This window comes from Theobroma cacao, chromosome 10, assembly GCF_053813885.1.
Source record: "Theobroma cacao isolate CCN51 chromosome 10, ASM5381388v1, whole genome shotgun sequence".
Taxonomy (NCBI): Eukaryota; Viridiplantae; Streptophyta; class Magnoliopsida; order Malvales; family Malvaceae; genus Theobroma; species Theobroma cacao.
This window is the reverse complement of record NC_142648.1, coordinates 28,803,453-28,826,488: the sequence shown is the minus strand read 5'-3', so window position 1 is coordinate 28,826,488 and position 23,036 is coordinate 28,803,453. Positions and strand designations below refer to the sequence as shown.

At 38.1% G+C, this 23,036-nt stretch overlaps 5 protein-coding genes and 1 long non-coding RNA gene across 7 annotated transcripts; 4 read left to right on the top strand and 2 right to left on the bottom strand.

The window, feature by feature from the left end:
• Positions 1 to 770: 770 nt before the first annotated feature.
• On the top strand, positions 771 to 4,476 carry LOC18587519 (putative inactive receptor kinase At5g58300). Its single transcript, XM_007011330.3, has 3 exons — positions 771 to 957; positions 1,803 to 3,175; positions 3,648 to 4,476. Exons 2-3 carry the CDS (start codon positions 1,873 to 1,875, stop codon positions 4,262 to 4,264), a joined length of 1,920 nt encoding a protein of 639 aa, XP_007011392.1. The 5' UTR covers positions 771 to 957; positions 1,803 to 1,872; the 3' UTR covers positions 4,265 to 4,476.
• A 132-nt stretch (positions 4,477 to 4,608) lies between these two features.
• Positions 4,609 to 9,724, top strand: CXXS2 (thioredoxin family protein CXXS2). Of its 2 annotated transcripts, none has more exons than XM_018129076.2 (5): positions 4,609 to 4,852; positions 5,349 to 5,461; positions 6,099 to 6,245; positions 6,907 to 7,029; positions 7,330 to 9,724. In XM_018129076.2, the coding sequence occupies exons 2-5, from the start codon at positions 5,390 to 5,392 to the stop codon at positions 7,474 to 7,476; spliced, it is 489 nt and encodes a 162-aa protein (XP_017984565.1). In that variant the 5' UTR covers positions 4,609 to 4,852; positions 5,349 to 5,389; the 3' UTR covers positions 7,477 to 9,724. The 2 variants fall into 2 exon arrangements, with proteins under 2 accessions (XP_017984565.1, XP_017984566.1); XM_018129077.2 differs by having other exon boundaries at positions 4,609 to 5,245.
• A 433-nt stretch (positions 9,725 to 10,157) lies between these two features.
• Positions 10,158 to 12,504, top strand: LOC18587516 (uncharacterized). The gene is made up of 3 exons (XR_016028853.1): positions 10,158 to 10,652; positions 11,591 to 11,675; positions 11,786 to 12,504. It is a non-coding gene; the product is annotated as an uncharacterized LOC18587516 (long non-coding RNA).
• Positions 12,505 to 12,553: 49 nt separating this feature from the next.
• LOC18587515 (uncharacterized) lies at positions 12,554 to 14,757 on the bottom strand. Its single transcript, XM_007011326.3, has 4 exons — positions 14,022 to 14,757; positions 13,284 to 13,375; positions 12,961 to 13,177; positions 12,554 to 12,873 (listed from the first exon to the last, which is right to left on the bottom strand). Exons 1-4 carry the CDS (start codon positions 14,107 to 14,109, stop codon positions 12,761 to 12,763), a joined length of 510 nt encoding a protein of 169 aa, XP_007011388.3. The 5' UTR covers positions 14,110 to 14,757; the 3' UTR covers positions 12,554 to 12,760.
• Positions 14,685 to 16,476, top strand: LOC18587514 (low affinity inorganic phosphate transporter 8-like). The gene has a single exon (XM_007011325.3). The coding sequence runs from the start codon at positions 14,779 to 14,781 to the stop codon at positions 16,366 to 16,368; it is 1,590 nt and encodes a 529-aa protein (XP_007011387.3). The 5' UTR covers positions 14,685 to 14,778; the 3' UTR covers positions 16,369 to 16,476.
• A 516-nt stretch (positions 16,477 to 16,992) lies between these two features.
• Positions 16,993 to 21,455, bottom strand: LOC18587513 (serine/threonine-protein kinase AtPK2/AtPK19-like). Its single transcript, XM_007011323.3, has 7 exons — positions 21,296 to 21,455; positions 19,443 to 20,394; positions 19,163 to 19,245; positions 18,947 to 19,067; positions 18,476 to 18,649; positions 17,827 to 17,934; positions 16,993 to 17,527 (listed from the first exon to the last, which is right to left on the bottom strand). Exons 2-7 carry the CDS (start codon positions 20,121 to 20,123, stop codon positions 17,234 to 17,236), a joined length of 1,461 nt encoding a protein of 486 aa, XP_007011385.3. The 5' UTR covers positions 20,124 to 20,394; positions 21,296 to 21,455; the 3' UTR covers positions 16,993 to 17,233.
• Positions 21,456 to 23,036: the final 1,581 nt, after the last annotated feature.

Sequence of the window (23,036 nt, the reverse complement as noted above, 5' to 3'; positions counted from 1 at the left end):
TGACTTCTAACCAGAAATAGCCGTTGTTTACTTGGAACTGCCCCCTCAAGCAAGCTAACTAGCTTTGGCCTTGCTGATACAAGAACTATGCTCTTTTTAGTTACTTCTTACAACTTACAATTAAAGACAAAAAGGAAAGGGAAATGAACCTACCACGTGAGTTAAAGCAGTGTCTCCTTCATGCCAAAGATTGTTGATTATGATCAAGTTAAATCAAGGTCTAAAGGCCTTCAATAAATGCCCCGTGTTTTCAATTCATCCCATTCAAACTCAGAATAATGTACTTGGACCATAATGTAGAATGGTTTACAGGCATTGAAATGGAATACCCAAACAAGCATTTATGTTTCAAATTTAAATGCCATGGCTAAGTCTGCATGATTGGTGCTCTATTAAATTCACTTTTTATCCCAAAAGAGAAAGAAATTCACTTTATCTTTTGTACATGTAAAAGATGAAGGGGAGAGAAAACCATCACTTTTGGGACTAGTGACCGGATTCTGCCCACAGCACCAGCAGAAAAGAAGTCAAGGGATAAAATCTGGTTAACCTTGGTACCTATGCATGCACAAAGCTATCTGATCCCTATTTTCACTAGGCAACACCTTTTTTTTCTGTTCAAGTTAGTTACACCAACCTGGCTGGCTACCATCTCAAAGCTAGTAAAAAGACGTCGCAGCTAACTTGGGTTTGGTGCTGCTAGCAGCTCATTCTGCTGCATTAATTTTGATATGAACAGTAGGACTTTAATAGATGACACAAATTTTTTGATCTCCATTGTACATTTCAACGGCGAATTCTCAACTTCCTGCACATTAGAGAAAACATGATGCTTCTCAGAAAAAATCCTTCCAGAGAACTGATGAGAAAAGAAATGATTTCCTGTCCGGTAACCGGTAGGGGAATGAGGTAACTGATCCTGGGCTTACTACTCCAAGAGTGGTGATTATTGCTCAGGTAAATTGCAGGGATAAGAGATATGATTCATTTTGAAACCAAAATTTACTTATGAAAGTATGCACTCTTTGTTCTAAACACTGTTCTGCTCCTGGAAAAGATCGAGTAAAAGTATCAGTTGTTCACTTCACCACTTAAAAGAAAAAGTATATGAATAGCTGAGGCATTGTCAATTATTATACAACAATCTTCTGTCATTCAAATAAGTCAGTGTTCTTTCCCAGAAGAGCTTCCTTGTCCCATTTTTAACTGATTTGTGCTCCCCACCAGAAATCTGCTCCGTAGCCCTCAGCCTACATCCAACAGTCAAAGGAAGCTAACATAATCTATAACATAATGAGAGATACTACATGAGTTGGTGACACCTCTATAGCCGGGGTGCTAAAGAGATTACTTTTCCTGCAATGAGGCCTTCTCTTTACTGAACAAAGAATAATGCAACTTTTGCTTTTTCTTTATGATGATGCTTTCTTTTTTTTCCTTGGATTCTTTTCCTACCAATTTGCTTTTGAATATGAATGACCCCATTTCTTTTATGTCTTTTTAACTTGTAAAATGCATGTAAATTTTTAAATTTTGGGCCAACTTCATTTTCTTCTTAGAGCTTTGCTTTACTACTGCCGAAAAGTCCATCTTTTATGTTGCCTTTGAAAAAAATTCCAAACCCAAATTATGCACAAACTGCTACAGTGCTAACACCGTCAAAGGCTGCATAATTTTGCTTTAGCACCTTTAAGTTGAAAGGACAGACCACTATATCTATTTGCCTATGTGGTTGTTTTAAGTTTATGATCCCTGCTTCCCTGATACGTGTTCAGCTCACTATGTTGCATCGTTTTCTATAGCTGAACCAGGAGAGCAGCAGCAAGTATTCGAGTCAGAAAGGCATCATTGCCTATCTTTCGTACTGAACAGATGTCCATGAAGTTCCAGCCCTTCATTGCCTTGCTTACCTTCCTTTTCCTTCAATTGCCTCTTCATAAATTTCCTCAGGTTTTGGCGGACCTGAATTCTGACAGGCAAGCTCTCCTTGACTTTGCTGCTGCTGTCCCACATGCCAGAAAACTGAACTGGAATGCAACTGCCCCAGTTTGCACGTCTTGGGTTGGCGTAACTTGTGATTTGAATAGAACCCGCGTGATTGCCATCCGTCTACCAGGTATAGGACTTTCAGGCCCCATTCCGGTTAATACCATAGGAAAGCTTGATGCTCTCGGAGTCCTCAGCCTTCGATCCAACAACCTCAGTGGGAATCTTCCTTCTGATATCCCCTCCATTCCTTCTCTCCGCCGCTTGTTCCTCCAATACAACAACTTCTCCAGTGTCTTCCCTGCCTCTCTTTCCCCCCGGCTGAATGCATTGGATTTTTCCTACAACTCGTTCACTGGAATCATTCCAACTACGCTTCAGAATCTGACACGACTCGCTATTCTGAACCTCCAAAACAACTCCATATCTGGAGTCATCCCCTATCTCAATCTCCCAAGTCTCAAAGTCTTAAATTTCAGCTACAACAACTTGACTGGCTCAATTCCAAATTCCCTCAAAAGATTTCCTTCTTCTTCATTTATTGGGAATCCATTTTTATGTGGTTCGCCTCTAAAGCTTTGCTCTGCAGTCTCCTCTTCACCTTCTCCTTCTCCATCTTCCTTTCCAAACCCACCAACAGTTTCTCAAAGTAGACATGCTTCTTCAAAAAACAAGCTAGGTGCTGGTTCTATCATTGCCATAGTGATTGGGGGCTTAGCATTTCTGTTTCTACTGCTAGTAGTGGTCGTTATACACTGTTTGAAGAGGAAAGACAGTGGGGGCAGTGGAATGCTGAAGAAAAAAATCTCTGGAGGTGGAAAGAGTGAGAAGCCTAATGATTTTGGAAGTGGGGTGCAGGAAGCTGAAAAGAACAAATTGTTCTTCTTTGAAGGATGCTCTTACAACTTTGATCTTGAGGATTTGTTGAAAGCTTCAGCTGAAGTTCTTGGTAAGGGCAGTTATGGAACGACATATAAAGCTGCTTTGGAGGAGGGGACACAAGTGGTAGTGAAAAGATTGAAGGAAGTTGCAGTTGGGAAAAGGGAGTTTGAGCAGCAAATGGAAGTTCTTGACAGGGTCGGACGACATCCCAATGTTATGCCACTCCGTGCTTATTACTATTCAAAGGATGAGAAGCTGCTAGTCTACAGCTACATGCCAGCCGGCAGCTTGTTCTCACTCTTGCATGGTATGCTTCTTTCTCAACTCCATCGCAGCATCATTCTCAGCTAGCATCATATGACTTTCTTTTCTTCTTGTCTTCTCTATTCTTGCGACCTGGAACAGAGAACTAAACTTTGAACATGGAAAAGCCTATCATTTAAGTGATTATTTTTCCTAAAATATCAGAACAAAAAGGGATGGCTATGGTCTTCATATGATGGCTAAGTTCTTCAAAAATTCCTTTAACAAACGCAGAATCAGTTGAGAATCCTTTATCTCTGACATGCTTATGCAGCTCTGACTCCATATAATTGTTGATTTCATTCTTTTAAATATTTCTTTGTGATTATAAGAGGCAAATTCAACAATTAGGACTTAGCACCTGGAACCACACTAGTATTTACGTGGAACTTCTCATTTTTAGTTGGAAAATCCAAATACTCTACTGCAAAAATGTTGATGTAGAATGCTTTTTTATCTGTTTCCAACAATGATAGGAAACCGGAGTGCAGGGAGAACTCCACTGGACTGGGATTCAAGAATGAAGATTGCCCTTGGAACTGCTAGAGGAATTGCACACATTCATACCGAGGGTGGTGGTAAATGCACCCATGGCAACATCAAGTCCTCCAACATCCTCCTCAGTGATGAACTAGAGGGTTGTGTCTCTGATGTTGGCCTGGCACCTCTAATGAATGCCCCTGTAACCATGTCACGGATCATGGGATACCGTGCTCCGGAGGTGATTCAAACACGCAAAGTAACTCAAAAGTCTGATGTTTACAGCTTTGGTGTGCTCCTCCTGGAAATGCTGACTGCCAAAGCTCCCCTCCAGCCTTCAGGGCATGATGAGGTGGTTGATCTTCCAAGATGGGTCCGTTCTGTTGTGCGGGAGGAATGGACTGCTGAAGTTTTTGATGTGGAGCTGTTGAGGTTCCAACATTTCCAAGAGGAGATGGTACAGATGCTTCAGATTGCACTAGCATGTGTGGCAAAAACAACAGAAACGCGTCCGAAAATGGATGAAATTGTTAGAATGATAGAGGACATTCGACAACCTGAATCCAAGAACCGGACATCCTCAGAGGCAGAATCAAACATCCAAACACCATGATTTGCAGCAAACCTTGTGCTCTTTGTACTTAAATGTTCAATTCTTTAGTCCTGCATAAGGTTGTTGGACTAACAACCTTTGGGAGAATAAGCTTCTTTTTCCTCATTTGCTTGGAAATAACTATTTCCAAATTGCCATGAATTTCTTACAAGCTTTAATCAATGCTGTGAAACCATAATCTTGTGATGAAAGTGTCTTTTCCATCATTGCAGTACAGGATAATTAGTCCAAAAACTTGATTACAGAAAAGGGATATCTAAGATGAAGAAAATAGACATTTTTGTTTTTTCATGCCAAATTTAGCAGTTAGTTGCAGGATCTCTTATAAGTTATAACAAACTCATTCTGTCAAAAAATGGAGCATGAAATGGCAAAGACCCTGGAGTTACAGATAGAAACAATCCATCAAAAGATAGCATCTCAAATTCTATATCCTCGGTTGACATCCATTGGTTCTTCCATTTCTTCCTCCTCCAAGTTCTTTTCATTTTCAGCTCTCTTTTCCCTTTTTGGCATGAAAGGCTGCAATCCCATGGTTTCCTTGAAAATGATTTGATTATAAGAATATCAAATCCAAAGGATCCCAAGGTAAGCCTTTTTTCCTGTCATTTATTCATCATACAATGATAATCAACTTTGCTGCAAAAATTTTATTTGCATCATATTTATAAAGATTTCTCGCAAACTTTTTATTTTCCTTTCATTGCTAAATCTCCATTGAACTGAAACTGAACTGAGAAGGAGAAACAGCTTCCATTTACATTAGGCTGGTAAGGTGGCACATTATTCTTGATGAATATTTCCAGCAGTGCAATATGCGTTTTGTTGGACCAAACTCTAGGGAAAAGGTAGACAGAATAACCAATAGAGGAATCTTTTCCAGGGATTGTAATGCAGAATATATGAGGATATTAGAGGATCTTTGAGCTTTGAAATCAACAATGATGAAGATTTGATCTTTTGGTTTTCCCCTTCTTACATGTAGGATTCATTAGAACTATAATGTTACTATTATCATAGCAGAGTTCCTCTCTTTCAGTCATAACGAAATAATCCATGCAATCTGATTTTATCATATTTTCAGGGGCCTCTTGTAACTTCAATTAACAGGGGTCAGTTGGGCAGATGGGACATCGTTGGACCAAGGTGACTCGTTCAAAGCAAGCTGTGTACAAGGCCAAAAAGAATGCTTTTGATGTAAATTCTAGTTTGCCTTTTTCTTCTTACATCTTTACAGGCTGCGTCCACTTCCAAAAGCTTCTACATATGAATTTCCTTTGAAAGAGTGTTGCCTTCTCCCAATTCTTCTTTCTTTCCCTTTTTTGTTTCATTTTCCTTTCACTTGACCTGGATAAATAAAATAGATTGATATGTAGTCAATCATGGCTTCTTTACTTTTAGCATGAAGCTGGTCACTTCTAATGGTTAGTTCAGTAACTGCAGCAGGAGACTTCCAGAAGTTTGACAACAAATCCTTTGTGTTTGTATTTATTGACAAATACCTTACAGACTGTCTTTTCCATATTATAACTGCCTGCAGTTGACAGGAATGCCTTTGGTTTCTTAAAAGCTTTGTTTCAAATAATGTATTAACCTATGTGTTTCTTTGTGAAAACAAGACTACTTTTATCATTGATGTGCTTTTCCTATGTGGTATTCTTACTTCTTAGGTCTTGGGTTATTATGGTTTCTAATCTGAAGTTTCCTGGTTCCAATTCTTAATACTTATATCAGTCAAAGCCATGAAATCATGCTTCAGATGATTTTTGATGGTAAATATGGTGTATATATACAAATATTCCATAATCATTGTTAAATCACTTCTGGTGCACAGTTCTTGCAGTTCTTCAAATGTCATAATAAAGATTGTAAGGATCATCAGGCTCGGTGTGTGGGGCTTGCCTGCAGAAACGTTCACCATATAACTACCATTCAGAGCTGGGAGGCAAAACTAACAGAAGCAACCAGGGATGGAAAGATAGTAAGTTTATAAATGTCATGACATTTTCAACTGGTGCAAAATGTAAATCATGATTGCAAGCTCTAAATCACGATTTCTAGGTCAATACAGCATGTCTAAATTATGCAAATACAAGTACAGTAGCATCTCAATATCGGAAATACACTTGCTTAGTACTATGTTTCACCATTGGACAGATAAAAAATGATTGATCATTGATATGCATCAAGTGTCTTCATTTTGTCCTTTTTATGTTATATCTTCGAAGAGCTTCTTGGCCTATTCCCCTGCATATCAGAAATACACTTGTTTAGTACTATTCCTCCGGACATCTCAGAACATGTGTCCCTAGCATGCTGATGATATCATTTTTTCTTACTACATTGTCAGTTCTCCAGTGGTTTGCATAAAGTTGCAATGTATTGCTCTTTGGAATCCATCTGAGATTCTCTAGCTTTATTTGAGCCATGAAACTTACAGTAGGCAGGATGGTTTTTCTATTGTCTTTTCATTGTTGCTTTTCCCTGCGTCATTTTTTTCTCAGTTCTCCTGGATCATAATGCCATATATATGCTAATGGTGGACATCGAAATACTGATATGCAACTATAACCATTTTGAGCCATTCAAATTTTTCACTTTGTACCGGTCTAATTTTCTTACATTTGACATTCCTCCAACAGCTTGTTGCAAATTTCAGTACACTATGGTCTGGTCCTTGCAGATCAATAGCACCAACCTACTGCGAGCTTGCAGATAAATACTCTTCTCTCATGTTTCTAACTGTGGATGTCGATGAGCTTGCTGTAAGTTAAAAACGCGTTTCTTCTTATCTTGTAAAGCTTTCCACAAAAGATACTTTGTGCATAACATGACTCTTCCCTGTATATGAAACCGTATTTTCTTCCTTCAAATGCAAGAAATTCTACGTCTTTTTATCTTCGGACCATGTGCCTTAACTGTCACCATTCTAGAAAGAGAATTATATCAGTTAGCCCTATCATTTAACACTGCATCAAAATCGTACAGATTATTGCCTTGAATTACTAGTCAATCTGTAAGAGATAACTTGATGACTTATGCTGCGTGATCCTATTACTATACAGGAGTTGAGCACTTCGTGGGATATCAATGCTACTCCGACTTTCTTTTTTCTTAAAGATGGACGGCAGGTGGATAAATTTGTAGGTGATGACAAGGTAGAACTCCCAAAGAAGATAGCAGCAATTGCAAATGTGGCAAGCAGGTGTTGAGTTGACACCATAGGTTTTTTCTAGCTAGCTCTCAGCAAAATACTTGTTTCCTAGTTCCTGCATGTAATTACAGTTTGAACAGCACTTGCAATAGATGTCTTGGTTACAGAAAATTTTAAATTTAAAAATGAAAAAATGATTTCCCCAAACAATTATATGCAGAATTTGAACCTCTGCTCTGTGAAGAAATAGTTAGTAATATGAAAGGAAGCAGGAAAGTTTGGAGTATGTATTAAGTCTGTCTGTTTATCATGTTAGCTTGAAACATCCTTGACTACCAACCAAAACAGTTACATGCTTTTTGTTTTTTAATTATCAAGCTGCTTTCATTAGAAGAGAGGAAATGAATTTATTCCCTCCATGGGGACCAACAGAAACCAAAACATCCCACAGAGAGAGGTATTGGGCAATATACCCTTACATTGATGACAAGTATACACCTCCAATACTCCTTCAAGACCCCAGATACAAAACAAAACTTGAAACCTATGCATCCTGCACATAACAGCAACCCAGGTCAAGCTGCCTGCCAATGTTACTTTCAAGCAAGACTCTGGTTGGTTACATTGTTACTGAATCCAAATATGGCTAATGTTGTTTGGCATGCCGTTTGCAGTAGAATTCAAGGGTGTGGTTTTGGTGGTGCTTAGATGAACTTGTGTCTGTTTGTAGATTGTTTTCTTTTCAGGCCAGGCCCTGCCCTGGTTGTTCATCTTTGGGCTTCGGTGCATTCAGGGAAATGAATCGAACAATGTCATTAGACACATTGAGAATTGTGAAACTCAGGTGAGGAGAATCTTAAATGGAATGATTTAAATGAGCATTTGGGGAGATTGCTAGTAATCTTGCATTGGACATGATCATTAATTTATCTCATAATTTGATGCATATAAAGATTCAAATGCATCCAGCTCAGCTCGGGTTTGAGCTGTATTTGGAAGTTCGATATTTTTAATAAATTTTCACCTACTTAGGGGAGGGGAGGGATGAAACTGTTCAAATTTTAAAATTTAAAGGATTGAATTGATTAAATTTTGAATATAGAGAGCAAATTGATAAAAAAAAAAAAATACATGACACACTTTTCAACTTTTTATTTTTTAAAAAGAAAATTTGTCTAACCGGTGACAGGGCGGAAGCCAAGGCTCAGACGATAATCCCTAGCCAGCTAGCTAGCTCACGGCTACTGTTTGAGGAGCTCTTATCATCTTAATACATCTAGCGGCTGCCAAGCAAACCCTAAAACCCTTTCTTTTACTCAGAGAAAGAGATACACCCTACTCATTTATTTATTTATTGCTTTTACTCAGAGAGGGAGAGAAAACCATGGCACGGATCATTGGATACCGTGCTCCGGATGTGATTGAAACACGCAAAGGAACTCAAAAGTCTGATGTTTACAGCTTTGGTGTGCTCCTCCTGGAAGTGTTGACTGCCGAAGCTCCCCTCCAGCCTTGAGGGCATGATGATGTGGTTGATCTTCCGAGATGGGTCCGTTCTGTTGTGCGGGAGGAATGGACTGCTGAAGTGGTTGACGAGGAGCTGTTGAGATTCCAACATTTCCAAGAGGAGATGGTACAGATGCTTCAGATTGCAGCAGCATGTGTGGCAAAAACACCAGAAATGCGTCCGAAAATGGATGAAATTGTTAGAATGATAGAGGACATTCGACAACCTGAATCCAAGAACCGGACATCCTCAGAGGCAGAATCAAACATCCAAATGCCATGATTTGCAACAGAACCTTGTGCTCTTTGTACTCAAATATTCAATCCTCTAGTCCTTCGTAAGGTTGTTGGACTAACAAGCTTTGGAAGAATAAGCTTCTTTTTCTTCATTTGCTGGGAAATAACTTACTCCAAATTGCCATGAATTTCTTACTAGCCTTAATCAATGCTCTGAAAGTGTCTTTCCCATCATTGCAGTCGAGGATAAGTAGCCCAAAAACTTAATTACAGAAAAGGGATATACACACACATTTTTGTTTTTTCATGCCAAATTTAGCAGCTGGTTGCAGGATGTCTTATAAGTCATAACCAGCAAACTCATTCTGTCACAAAATGGAACACGAAATGGCAAGGACCCTACCCTGAAGTTACAGATACAAACAATCCATCAAAAGATAGAATCTCAAATTCTGTATCCTTGGTTGACATCCATTCTTTCTGCTATCAAGTAATTGGTGTCTTGGCTTGGCTGGACAGGTTTTTGTATTCTCTTTTCTCAGTTGTTGGTGATTGGCGGCTTAGATGAATTTTTGCACTTAAATATGATTTGGATTTATTTTGCGGCTAGTTTGTGGTGGTAGAGTTCATGCTCTGAGATTTTAATGAAATTGGTCTTCATTAAAATGCTAATGCGTGTGGATATCCTCCATTTATCGATCTTGTGACTTAATTATTTTAATATCCTTGTAACCTCACGTCCAAAGTTTGTTTTTACTTTGGCACATTGTAATAAAATTTACAAAAAAAAAAATCCTCAAAAAAAGTTTATACTTTGATGCATATTAGTCAAAATATTCTTGATTTAAAAATTTTAATCATTTATCTTTCAAAAGTTTACGAACTTTTATGATTTTTGTACAATTAAATACATGTTTGAATTAAAATTTTTTACTTAATCGATTGTTAAATTTAATGAAAAATATTAATAATAATTGTACTTATTAAATTCGGATAAAAATCACTATTTTTTTCGAGACAAATTTTCAAATAGATACAACCTACCCAATCCAAAACCTAAAAGAGGAATATAAGAAAGAAAAGTTAAAAATTTCTTCACAGACTTCTTGCAACCCGACGCTCTCTCTAAAAATACTTTTTCCTCATGGATCCCGCAGCTCCTGTTTCCGATACCAACGATGTTCCGACCGTTGAAAGGTTGGAAATTCATCGAGCTGAGCGTCACATTACAAAGCTAGCTCGACTGTTAGCTCTACATGACAATTGTAGAGATGTGGTTTTTCAAGGCGCTAATATGGCTCTCCAAGCAGTTCTTCCCAACTCCAACTCCGATGTCCCCATAGACATCAACTCTCAAGTCTTGATCCATAGTAGGAATACCACCATCTCCATCATCTGGAATAGCAACTCCATCTCCGATGTCTATTGGTATTGGAGTTGACGGAGACGGAGCTAGAGACAGAACTAGAGATGGAGGAGATAGAAATGAAGGTGAGACAGCGCGGAGGAAGAGGGAGAGATTGGTTTTGTTATATTTAATTTTTTTAATAATTTATTTTTTTATTTATAGTTTGCATTTAGCTGTTTTTTAATAACTTATCATAAATTTCAGCTAAATGGAAGAGATGATGCTTGGCATGCGAAAGACGTGCAAAGAATTAAAATTATTATTTAATTTATTTCAATATCTGTTTAAAGCTAATTGTTCAGATCCTTTAATGTCCTTGTAACCTCTTTTACTTTGGCACATTGTAATAAAATTTACAAAAAAAAACCTCGAAAAAAGTTTCAACTTTGATGCATATATATATATATATATATATATAGTCACAGACAATATATCATATAAGATTAAGTGAATTAGTCAAAATATTCTTGATTTAGAAATTTTAATCATTTATCTTTCAAAATTGTGCAAGCTTTTATGATTTTTTGTACAATTAAATACATGTTTGAATTAAAATTTTTTACTTAATCGATTGTTAAATTTAACGAAAAATAATAAATGTACTTATTAAATTTGGATAAAAATTACTATTTTTTTTAGACAAATTTTTAAATAGATATAACCTGCCCAATCAAAAACCTAAAAGAGAAATATAAGAAAGAAAAGTTAAAAATTCCTTCACAGACTTCTCGCAACCCAAGCCTCTCTTTAAAAATACTTTTTCAGCATGGATGCCGCAGCTCCTTTAGAGTCTTAGCTCCTTTTACTTCTGTTTGACTGCAACTAAACTGACTTAGAGGCTGGGCTTTATTTCTATGAACCTTTTAACATAAACACTACAAATTCTCGTATCAAATCACCAAGTACTTGGAAAAAGTTTGTCTTTGATGATGCATATAGGCACAGACAAATATAACAGACAGCATTAAGTCAATTAGTTAAAATAACATCTTGAAGAGTTTCTTGATTTGCATCTCTCCAGGCATTCTCATTGTCCGTGACAGAAATTGGAACTCTGGTGCAAGGGAATCATGTGAATTTTTCCATGATCCTTTTAAGGGAAAAAGGTACTATGCTCTCCTGCCCGGCCACCTCTGTGTGTGTTGGACATTGGTCCATGTGTATTGGTTAGTAAAGCTGCTGATTGAACTCTTTGTGATGCATCCTTACCCACCAGGTCTCGAAAGGTCCTTCCCCATTGGTGGACTCCCAACATGTGGAACAATTTAAGAACAAGCCTTGCATAGATTGTTCTAAGAATGCATCAAATTATGGACCTGCAGATGGCAGAGCCTTGCAGTGAAACTTCTAAAATTATTTTAAGGGTAATTCCTTCCTTTATTACTTCCACGCCTATTTAATGCGTGCTTTGAATTATTATACGGATTTACTGGTAATTCCAAGGTATTTCTTTTCTTGTCAGCAGATTTGATCCTTTGAAGCTTATTGTGGAGCCATGAAAATCATCTTGGCTTAACTGGATCTTTATCAACTGGCGGGATCTGGAGCCTTAAAACATTGTCATTTCAAGGATCTGTGGACGTCATTTGCCAGCATCTATACTCCAAAACAGCATAGGTGCTTGTATTTGAAGTCAATCTTTGGTCTAAATATTCCTCGGTCTGTCTGTCCTCTGATGTACTCCCTGGAGACAACTTTGTTTATGTGTGTCTTCTAATCTAGACCTCGCTTGATATGTCAAACCTAATAAGTCTTGGTGGACTGAAACTGCCACTTCTATTCTTCCTTTACCCCAATTTGAAGCTGAGACTCATTATTGAATCAATGCATCACCTGTCGTTTGTTACTTGAATATCCTGCTCTAAGCTGGGACTTGTCTTATTCTTGTGCTTATTTGCTACTGTCCTAATAATACTAGCTACATATATAACATAATAGTGCAATATTGTTATAATTTATTTAGTGTCTTTTTGCTTGCCAGATTTGCCACAAGACTGATATCATGCTTTGTTTCATTTCTCTTTCAAAATGGATTACATCATAAGCACAAAACACACACTTCCTTTCTCTACACATGTACCCTTCTTAATTGCTCCTTTATTTGAAGTACAGGGTTCAGCATCAAGCACAAATGATATGCTAACATAGAGCTCTTTTATATATGATTATGCCATAGAAGGATCATAATAGTTTAATCATGGAAGTGCATCGACAGAAACAGAGCTACTAAAATTGAAATTATGAACTCAATTCCACTCTTGCTTGACCTTCTGGCGTCACTAATGATTGTGGTTCCATTGAATCCTACAAAAAGATAGCAGCATCTAAGTTATGTTGTCCAATTAGAAACTCAAATTCATGCTGTTACTGAGAAACAAAATGAACATTTACCATAGTCGCATCCTTGTGTGATTGTGACAATGAGGTCCTGCACAGTTGCCTTGTTGGCAAACTTATAGTCTCGTTTAACCAGATGAATGCAAGTCAACACTGCCATGGTATGTTCTCCACACCCTCCAGGCTTACAAAATTCATCTGTGTCTGCCGTGGTTATATTCATCCATCCTGCCTCAGTTAATATATACTTGTCTGAACAACTTGTTGATTTCTGTTAAATACAATGCAAGCATTTGATGCAAGAATTACATTTGGAAAGGAGGACACTGAAAAGATTAGAACTAAAACAAAACAAAAAAATAGAGGGTGAGAACTACATTTTGCAGGCATTCATAAGCACTTTTCCATTGTTGAAATGGACTCAGATTCACATTTCCAGTGGGATCTGTGACTTGCTTGATTTTTCCATCTGCAAAATCAAGAATGCTAATAATTATGAAAGAGCAGGGTTCTCTGCAAGACACTTATTCTACCATCCCACCCCACCCTTTTAACTTAAGGAAACTAACAAAACGGTAGTTAGTTAATTAAGAGTTACTAGATTTTCCTCATGTAGACTCATCAGTTGCATAAGGGAACCACCAAATTTTGAATTGAGAGAAAAATGAGAGAGGGAAATGTAGTATTTAAATCAACTTATAAATATTTTGCAGATTCTGATTGTTAAAATGAATGCTAGAAGACTATACTGGAATTAGAGATCTCTAAAAGTAATCAGTTTCCCTAAATATATTAACAATCCAATGTTTTGGAGTCATCATGAACACATGCAATTGACTTTTGAGTTGAAATAAATTTGAGATTATTCATAGTGAGAATGATTAAATTTTAAACTGTGTAATCTGACCTTACACATACACATAAAGTTATATTTTATATGTATACACTACTGATTTTCATTTGAAGGATCCTAAAACTGACAACAACTTTCCAAATGAACGTGGTCATCTTAGCTGCATATACCTCAACCAGCTATGGCAATAGCTGAATTGGTGGGGATTGCAAGCACTCAATCACAAACAAAGCGAGAGAGAGAGAGAGAGAGAGAGAGGAACCTGCATTGATTTGAGAAAACAGAAGAGAAGTCACCAGAAAGCCGTAAAGACACAATAGTCTTGTTGCATTGCTTGCTGATATCTCCATTTTGAGTAAATGACGCTACAATCTGAGCAGCTGGCTCTTAAGGACCTCAGAGGAACGTTGTTTCCGTTCAGTTTCTTAAAAAGAAAGTCATAAATCGGAATATATGACATTGGGAATTCGAAGAATCCAATGGGATTCAATTGGTGGTGAGAATCTGCATAAGAAAGTCCAAACCAGGCTTTGGAGAAATCCCACCCGGACAAGGAATGGGATCATTCAAGCGAATGATCCGCAAAAGTGGTGAAACAATAAAAGTTGGGAGGTTTCCTCATGTTTTCTAGTGCACATAAGACAATGGAAATGACCACAGCTCATTCTTAGCTCAAGGAAGAGCCAATGCAGATGCAGTGTGCAGAAATATATATAAGCAACAAGAAGTTTCGCAGAAGTTTGCATTTTATGAGTCCTAGACACCAAATTGTCTCTTGTTTCCAAAGCTAAGCCTAAAACTGTATATATATATATATATACACACATACTCCTTATTGGTTGGCTGTTCAAACTAGACTTTAGCTCCTAAGAGAATTTCTTGTTTATAGGTCAAAAACAAAGACAAAAGACACCCTTTTTCTGAGCTTTCCCCACTCCATAAATCAGGCATTGAATCCCCTCCACGGTGAGCCCATCACTGTTTCTCATATTCGGATTCTTGCAAAAGTTATTTTCGGCATGGGAGAAGGAAGCCAAGCCATTTTATCAGCTCTTGACAATGCAAGGACTCAAAGGTACCATTTCAAGGCCATCGTCATCGCCGGCATGGGATTTTTCACTGATGCTTATGATATTTTCTGCATAACTGCTGTATCCAAGCTCATAGGCCGATTGTACTACTATGACCCAGTAACTGACAAGCCAGGTACTTTCCCAAAGGACATAAAAAGTGCTGTGACCGGAGTGGCTTTATTTGGAACGTTGGCAGGGCAGCTCTTCTTTGGTTGGCTTGGGGACAAACTTGGCAGGAAGAAAGTTTATGGGATCACCCTTGTCACTATGGTGGGGTGTGCCATAGCTTCTGGCATTTCCTTCGGTTCCACAGCTAACAGTGTGATTGGTACCCTCTGCTTCTTCCGCTTCTGGCTGGGGTTCGGCATTGGTGGAGACTATCCACTCTCGGCTGTGATCATGTCCGAATATGCCAACCAAAAAACCCGGGGAGCATTTATTGCTGCAGTCTTTGCAATGCAAGGGACAGGTATACTTGTCGCAGGAATTGTAGCAATGATTGTCTCCAAGGCATTCTTACTTGCTTATCCAGCCAAACCATTTAGCGCCAATCATGTGCTATCAACTCAACCAGAAGGAGATTTTGTTTGGCGGATTGTGCTCATGTTTGGAGCCGTCCCTGCTGCTTTGACCTACTACTGGCGTCTCAAAATGCCAGAAACGGCTAGGTTCACAGCATTGGTTCAGGGAGACCAGAAAAAAGCCGCTGCTGATATGGCCAAAGTCCTTGAAACAGACCTAACTGTTGCAGAATCAAGTGCCAAGGTTGACCCCAATTCATCATATGGATTGTTCACTTCTGAGTTTATGAAGAGGCATGGAACTCACCTTCTAGGGACTTGCACTACCTGGTTCCTGCTGGATATTGCCTTCTATAGTCTCCAGCTCACTCAGACTGACGTCTACCCCGCAAGTGGACTGTTGGATAAAGCACCGTCAATGAATGCTATTGAAGAGACCTTCCAGCTATCTAAAGCCATGTTCCTGATAGCACTTGCTGCAACTGTTCCAGGATACTGGTTCACTGTGTTCCTCATTGACAAGATTGGACGCTTCATAATCCAACTCGGTGGCTTTCTTATGATGTCCGTTTGTATGGCGATCCTTGGATTTCGCTATCATTATCTTAGGGGAGAGAAGTGCACCGAAAGTGCGACCAAGGACTTTTGCCATGGACACACCACATTGTTCACCATTCTATATGGCCTCACCTTTTTCTTTGCCAACTTTGGACCCAATAGCACAACCTTCATCGTACCGGCCGAGATATTTCCCGCAAGGTTACGTTCAACTTGCCATGGGATCTCTGCAGCTGCAGGAAAAGCAGGTGCCATCATAGCTGCATTTGTGTTCCAGAAATACACTCAAGAGGACAAAAAAATTAAGGATGTAATCATTGCACTTTCTGTCGTGAACATGGTTGGGTTTTTGTTCACTTTCTTGGTGCCAGAAACCAAAGGCCGGTCGCTGGAAGAGTTATCTGGAGAGGACAATGATTTAGGTGGCATTAATGTTCCGGAAACTGAAATGGTTTAGCTACCAGATATTTTTATTTCCTTTTCAGGCTTCTTGGAAGCCGGATCATGCATCAGAACCTCTAATAATGAACACAAATTTGCTACTTCCTAATTTTTCTTGAAAGAAATGTCCAAAAAAGTAAATTAAAATACTATGCTAGTAGCGGTTTATCTTCCTTATGATCCACTGTCTGGAGCCTTTGTATCCTCTTTTCTTTCTTTTTCTTCTTCCTGCTTAGGGGTTTCCAGGTCTGCATTGCTTTGTATGAAACAATTTGATAAATTGATCAACCCAATCCAGGATTAATGATTGACAATCCCAGTGTACATTTGCAATAAAGCTTTCAGAATGCATATGTTTTCTTGCTTTGTATATAGACATACATTTGAGCCTGTCTCTGCATGCGTGCACTGAAAACCAAACCAATCCCCCAAAAGACTCAAATGCACGTGCAAAAGCCATCACATCACATTCACTCAATGTTATGACAGTTATAACTATGGAAATCCGAGGATACCAGGAAAGGTCTATTTATATAAGTCCTGCCGGTTCAACATCCCCAGCAATTTGACAAATGAAGATTTTTTTATGCCTTGTGACCATCAAAGCATCAGAATAAGGGCAGAGTTAGAAAACAACTACTGCAACACAAAAACACTGCTCAGATCTTCATAATATCCATCATGCCTTCTTAAAATACATGTTCAAGAGCAGACAGCAGAGTTTGGTTCAACGAAACAAAACAGAAAGGTAAAGGAAAAACACACATACATATAGTTCATAACTGACAATTTAGACAAACAACAAACTTAACGACAGATGCCTGCTAGCACAGCCATCTTCAGCCACTTGGCAATATGCGAATACGAAATCTCAGACAACATCAAGCATTTCGCTGAAGAAATGAGGCTGCAGGCCTCACATATGTGAATCCCTTAAAAGGATTCTCACCGAATGTTGGACTAGCAACTGGAGAATCAAGAAGTGGCATGTTAGTCCAGCACTCCTCAAAATTAGCAACACAGTGGTTCCCTGCAACTTCAGGGAGAAAACTTGGCCTAATCTCTCGAGCCTCTAGTTTCTTCCAGTTAATGGAATTGAACCACTTATGACGTTTGATCTCCTCACTACCACCTTGTCCACTGCCAAGTCGCTTGCTTGCTTCTTTCTGCAGCAGCTGAAGAGACAAATAAACTCTTTTAAATCCAAATTTCCTCATTAATTATTTGCAGCATCAACCTAGAGCAGGAACATTATATAGAGGCAAGAATATTCAAACAACTGGACGGTCAGGAGTAACAGCAAAAATTGCATAACCTGAAGCAGCACAACTAAGTTTCACAGTTGGAACAAATTTTACACTTTTTGCATAACATGAAGTAGAACAATTAAGTTCACAGCTATGCAAGTTTTGGACTATTTGAGAGCATTGAATCATATATTAAAGGCATAAAGTATATGAGAAAGTGAATTTACCCCCTTGAGGATTGAGTGTGCTTCACTCGACAGAAATGCTGGCAGCTTAATCTTATCCTTTATTATTTTCTCCTGGATCTTCTGTCTGTTTCCACCAATGAAGGGTGGCTGCAAAAAGTACACAACAAAGCATGAGACATTACACATAAAACTTCCCCAGATCAAAAGAACAAATCAAGATCTGAAATCACAAGACTACATTAAAGCCCAACAGAATGGGAAGAATGACAAGTAATTCTGATTCTCTGATGTACACATAATTATAGGTAGTTATTATTTTTACATATCTATTCCTAGAAGAGACTTCCCTGCAAAAACTACCATTGAAGGACAGAAGCAGGCAAGCAAACTTCCTATAATAAAAAGTGTGCTTCCCAACAGTATTAATTAATTTAGAATATGGTCAAGTTGTTTTCATCAAGCACCCAAAACAAAAGAAAAGTATCTTTTCTCCCCAAAGAAATTACGACAAGATGTATATTAAGAATGGACATTTTTGGCTCCTCAAAAAGTTTAGATTTGCCGGACACGGGCAGAAAACAACAAAGCCTTTTCCACTAAATGGGATCAAATTACACTAATGCTAACCAGGAACCACAGATATGTTAACAGAAATAAAAATTATCATAGTGGAGAATCATGTACAGACCTTCCCAGTAAGCATTTCATACAGTAGAATTCCCACACTCCACCAATCAGCAGCCTTGTCATGGCCTTTGCCAAGAACAATTTCAGGAGACATGTACTCTAAAGTTCCACACATGGAATTTGATCTTGTATTTTCATCAAATTCTTTTGCTAGGCCAAAATCAGTCAGCATAACCTGGTAAGCATAAGGGTAGCACCAACCAACATGAAGATAGTATAGAAATCAGTCAATACAATCTATGTAAAACAAGAGTCAGTCATGCACACGGTTTACCGAGCATGGCCATCACATAGATAGTGACCACAACAAAAACCAATTACCAGGTCAAACACACGTTTTCAAACAATATTTTCAGGTTTGAGAACCTTGGATTCTGCTATCAGCATGGACATACAAACAGTAAATACAATCCCTAGTAGATGAGAAACAGCATATGCACATGCACAAACAGAGCCTTTTGCACACTCTTACATGTCCATCTGCATCTAGAAGAATATTTTCAGGTTTGAGATCCCTGTGCATTATGCCATTCGCATGGAGATGAGAAACAGCTGATACTATCTCTGCTGTATATATGCGAGCCAAATCTTCCCTGAAGAAGGAAATACAAAATGTTGGACCATGCTCCAGAAACTTCAAACTTCACACCACAAATACAAAAAGCAGTTACAGCTTACAACATCATACCTGAACAAGCCCTGGCGATAAAGCTGGAAGAAAAGATGCCCCCCATTAACAAAGTCAAGCACGAGGTACAGCCTATATTTGGTCTGCAAGAAACAAGAAATAAATAAATTTGTATCTATGCTACATATGACAGTCACAGCCACATAAAATGATTGCCACAGTATTCAGCTTCAGTACATTATCCTATTTCTACTAGCATGGCACCATCGAAACATGCGAACACCATAAGAGAAAAAAGCAACCAGAAATATCAAACATTATTCTACTAATATGTCATTACTTGGAATGAGTATCTGAGCTGCACAATGAAAGGGTGATCCACTTTTGTTAATATATCCCTCTCAGATTTCATGTATTCAGCATGATTTTTCTCCATAACCTTATCCTTGCGCATGACCTTCATTGCATATATGTCTGAGGTATCACTCCTCCTCACTTGATAGACCTTTCCAAAAGCACCTTGGCCAACAACCTTTAGAACTTCAAAATCTTCAAGTCCCACGGACTGGTGTTCCAAAGAATGACTCTCTACATGGCCATCGGGGTTCTCCAGAATAACATCATCAATTGAAGGTTTCCTAAGTTCTTTTTGAGCCTCTTCCCTAACTCCTTCTACAAGTTCCAAGGAATCCCCTGTTTCACGTAATGTAAGCTTGCTAAGCTTCAATGAGTGGCTAACATAACTTGAGGGGCCAACCAAGGAATGTGAGCGGCTACAGATGACAGCTGGTTCATCATAAAGCAATTCATTTGATTCAGTTGCAACAATCAGAGTTTTATTATTCTCAGTGCTGATTTCTGTTGAGGCTTGAACTGGAGCAGGCCCGAACACATCAGAGAAATCAAACTCAACATGATCAGAGGCCAAAGTATCAGGTTGTCCATTGGGGAAAAGAAAATTATTTTGGAAGGGTTTCTGCATACGAGACCCATTTAAACTAGATAAGTGAGAGGAAACCATGCTGCTTAATTGAAACGAGGCAGTTTATTTTGAAACGGCTTTGTGCTATGGCTGGATCTCTCCAAATGATTCCAAGATGCGAATAGATGAAGAAGGGCTCCGTACAATGGCCTTAAACAACTGGAAGTTAACGTATGCAACAGGGGTTCCTAAAAAACTTGGAAGCAAGCAAGCCAAAATCCAGAAGAGAAAATCGTTCTTGTTTCCCGATTTGCAGGAAACAGTGGATGCAACAGTGCTTCTTGAATTCATGAAGATCAGATTTCCAAAGCTGTATCTCAAGGCAACACAAAGTTAGTTCTAGAATTAAACAAAAGTCCTACAAATCACCTTAACTTATCAATATGGAAACAAACATAAAACACAATTTTTTCTTAAAAAAAGGTTGCTTAATTGCATGCCTTATAACAACTTGCAAAGAAAAGTGAACATTTGACATTAAGTCGCTAAAAATATATACTATGTTGTAACATTCAAGCATTACAACTCATGCATCACTACACCTCTTTTCCACAAAACACCATCTCTTACCCTTCAGTTTCTAGTTTTAAGGTTTTAAAACCGGATGAGCTGAAATAACTGAATTCTATACTATATTGCCATCAATCAACTTCATGTTACACTACAAACCGCACACCTAAATTCACTTGGATAATTGAGTATAACTTAAAAAACATCTTCATAAATAAGCTCATTTCTACCATTTATATAGAACACTTATGTTCATACCCCTTTTTATCTAACAAGCTATGGTACATTTTTCCCATTTGAACTATAGCTCAAAATTCAATACAACAAGCTTATGCAGAAGAAGAAACCCTGCCTGACCCAGATTGCAAAATTCGGCAACAGAATTGCAAGTAACAAGTAATAACAACAAAAAAAGAGTAAGAAAATCAATTTCACATATAATTAAGCATGAAAAATAGAAAAACCAACGAAATCATAACTAGATCTGTGCAACTTCAAGCCCAGCCCTTTCGTTTCAAAAAGAAAATTATTGATAATAACAAATCAAGAAAGCAATTGCAAGTTCAAATCTTGATTTTTGAACAACAAAAAAAAAAGGAAGAAAAACAATTCATCCGATCAACAATAAGACAAGAACAAGAAGAACAGCAAACCTATAAACTAGAAAGAAGCAAAGGAAGTAAGAAAGAAAAACGAGAGACCTTTGGAGGATTGCAGAGGCAACGCCAAGAAGAAGGCTTTCGTGAAGAAGAGAGGTTGCTTAAGACATGGAAGGCCTGGTTTATAGGAAATTAAAACTGCCCCGATCCGATTGCGGGATCCTGATCTGCGATTACGTGGCTGTTTTTGATTGGTTGGAATAGGTAAAATCCAGGTCAAAAGTTTTATGCTTATGGGCGGCTTCGCGTTTTGGCTTTAGTCACATCCGTACGCCCTAAAAGGCCATTTCCGTTCGGCCTTTTCCCACCACTAATTAAATATCAGAAATTAAACAAATAAAATAATATTCCTCCATCTCTATTTTATATTTTTTTTATAATGTTAAATATTTTTAATTTTAAAAATTTAATATAAAATATCAATACCGAAACTTTTTAAATAAAAAATTTATGCATCAATTATTTAATTAAATACTCAGAAGTAAATATAATATATTTTGTGAATATTAATTTTAATCGAAAATGAAATTTCTATGCCAATAACATAAGGGTAGTCACCAAAATTATTCTTTTCAAAGTTATGAGAAAAATTTGTTCATGTTGATGATCAACGAAGCATCCCCCATTGCTTGCAACCAGAACAATGACTTGAAGGTATGCATAATGATGATGTATGCAAATACATCATACAAGGTTGCAAGCCTAGGCATATATATATATATATATATATATATATCTTAATTTTCATGGTTGGTTCTATAATCAATGAATTCCCCAAGTCAACCAAAGTAGATTTACCAGCTTATTCTTGAAACTTAATGAATTAGACTCAAGAGCCCCAGGGTCTAGCATTGAATTTCCCTAACTTGTTATATCCAGCAGAATTGGCAGCTTTAACCAGACCCTGCAGGCCAAAGGGTGAGAAATGGGGTGGAGAAGAGAGGCTGAAAGGGACTATGGTCACTGTCCAAAACATATAGAGATCATCAGATGAACGGCCACCTCTTCTTATCATCTTCATCACTCTCTTCTCTCAACCTGGCATTGACTAATGCTTAGGAATGGTCCAGGCCTCAAATTAAAGCATTGCACCCAGAGTTGACTCCTGGAGAAATGCCATCATTTAGCTTGTTTAAACACTGTCACAGTACTCATGATCCAGAATGGTTTTGGTTATAGTCTTATACATGTGTTGTCGGATCTACAATAAATCTTTAAGGGAGGTCAGGAAATCAAAGTTCATGATTCCAGGGCCCAGAGCAAATTATTGTTTGTAAGCCTGACTTTACCCCCCATGGTTTTCCTTTTCCAAGCAGTGAAAAGTGTGAGCAGAGGATGTTAATGTAGGGTAGAATGCAAATTAGGCCACAGTGCACACAAGGTACTGCAAGTTGCCATGAATATCACCTCTTGAGGTCTCATATGATAGATGATTTAGCACTGAAATTCCTTTTGGACAATGGATGGAGACTGATCATCTCCCAATCCAAATCTTTATAAATCATACACAGTCACCAAATTCGGACAAATCAGGTACTTGACAAAAGATGATAGTGAATTTTAACCAACAAACACACAATATCTGATGCTTTTGGCCCATCTCATGCTCTCAAAGTCAACCATTTGGTGTGATCTAACATTAATGGTTAATAAAGAAAACTTGCAACAGCGCCATTGTCGGCTAAAGCCTGTAAGGATTAAAGCTGCGGTCATCAGATGCATAAGTGTAACATCAAGATGTAGCCAAAAGGAGATGACATAACATTAAGACAAGAACTTGCCT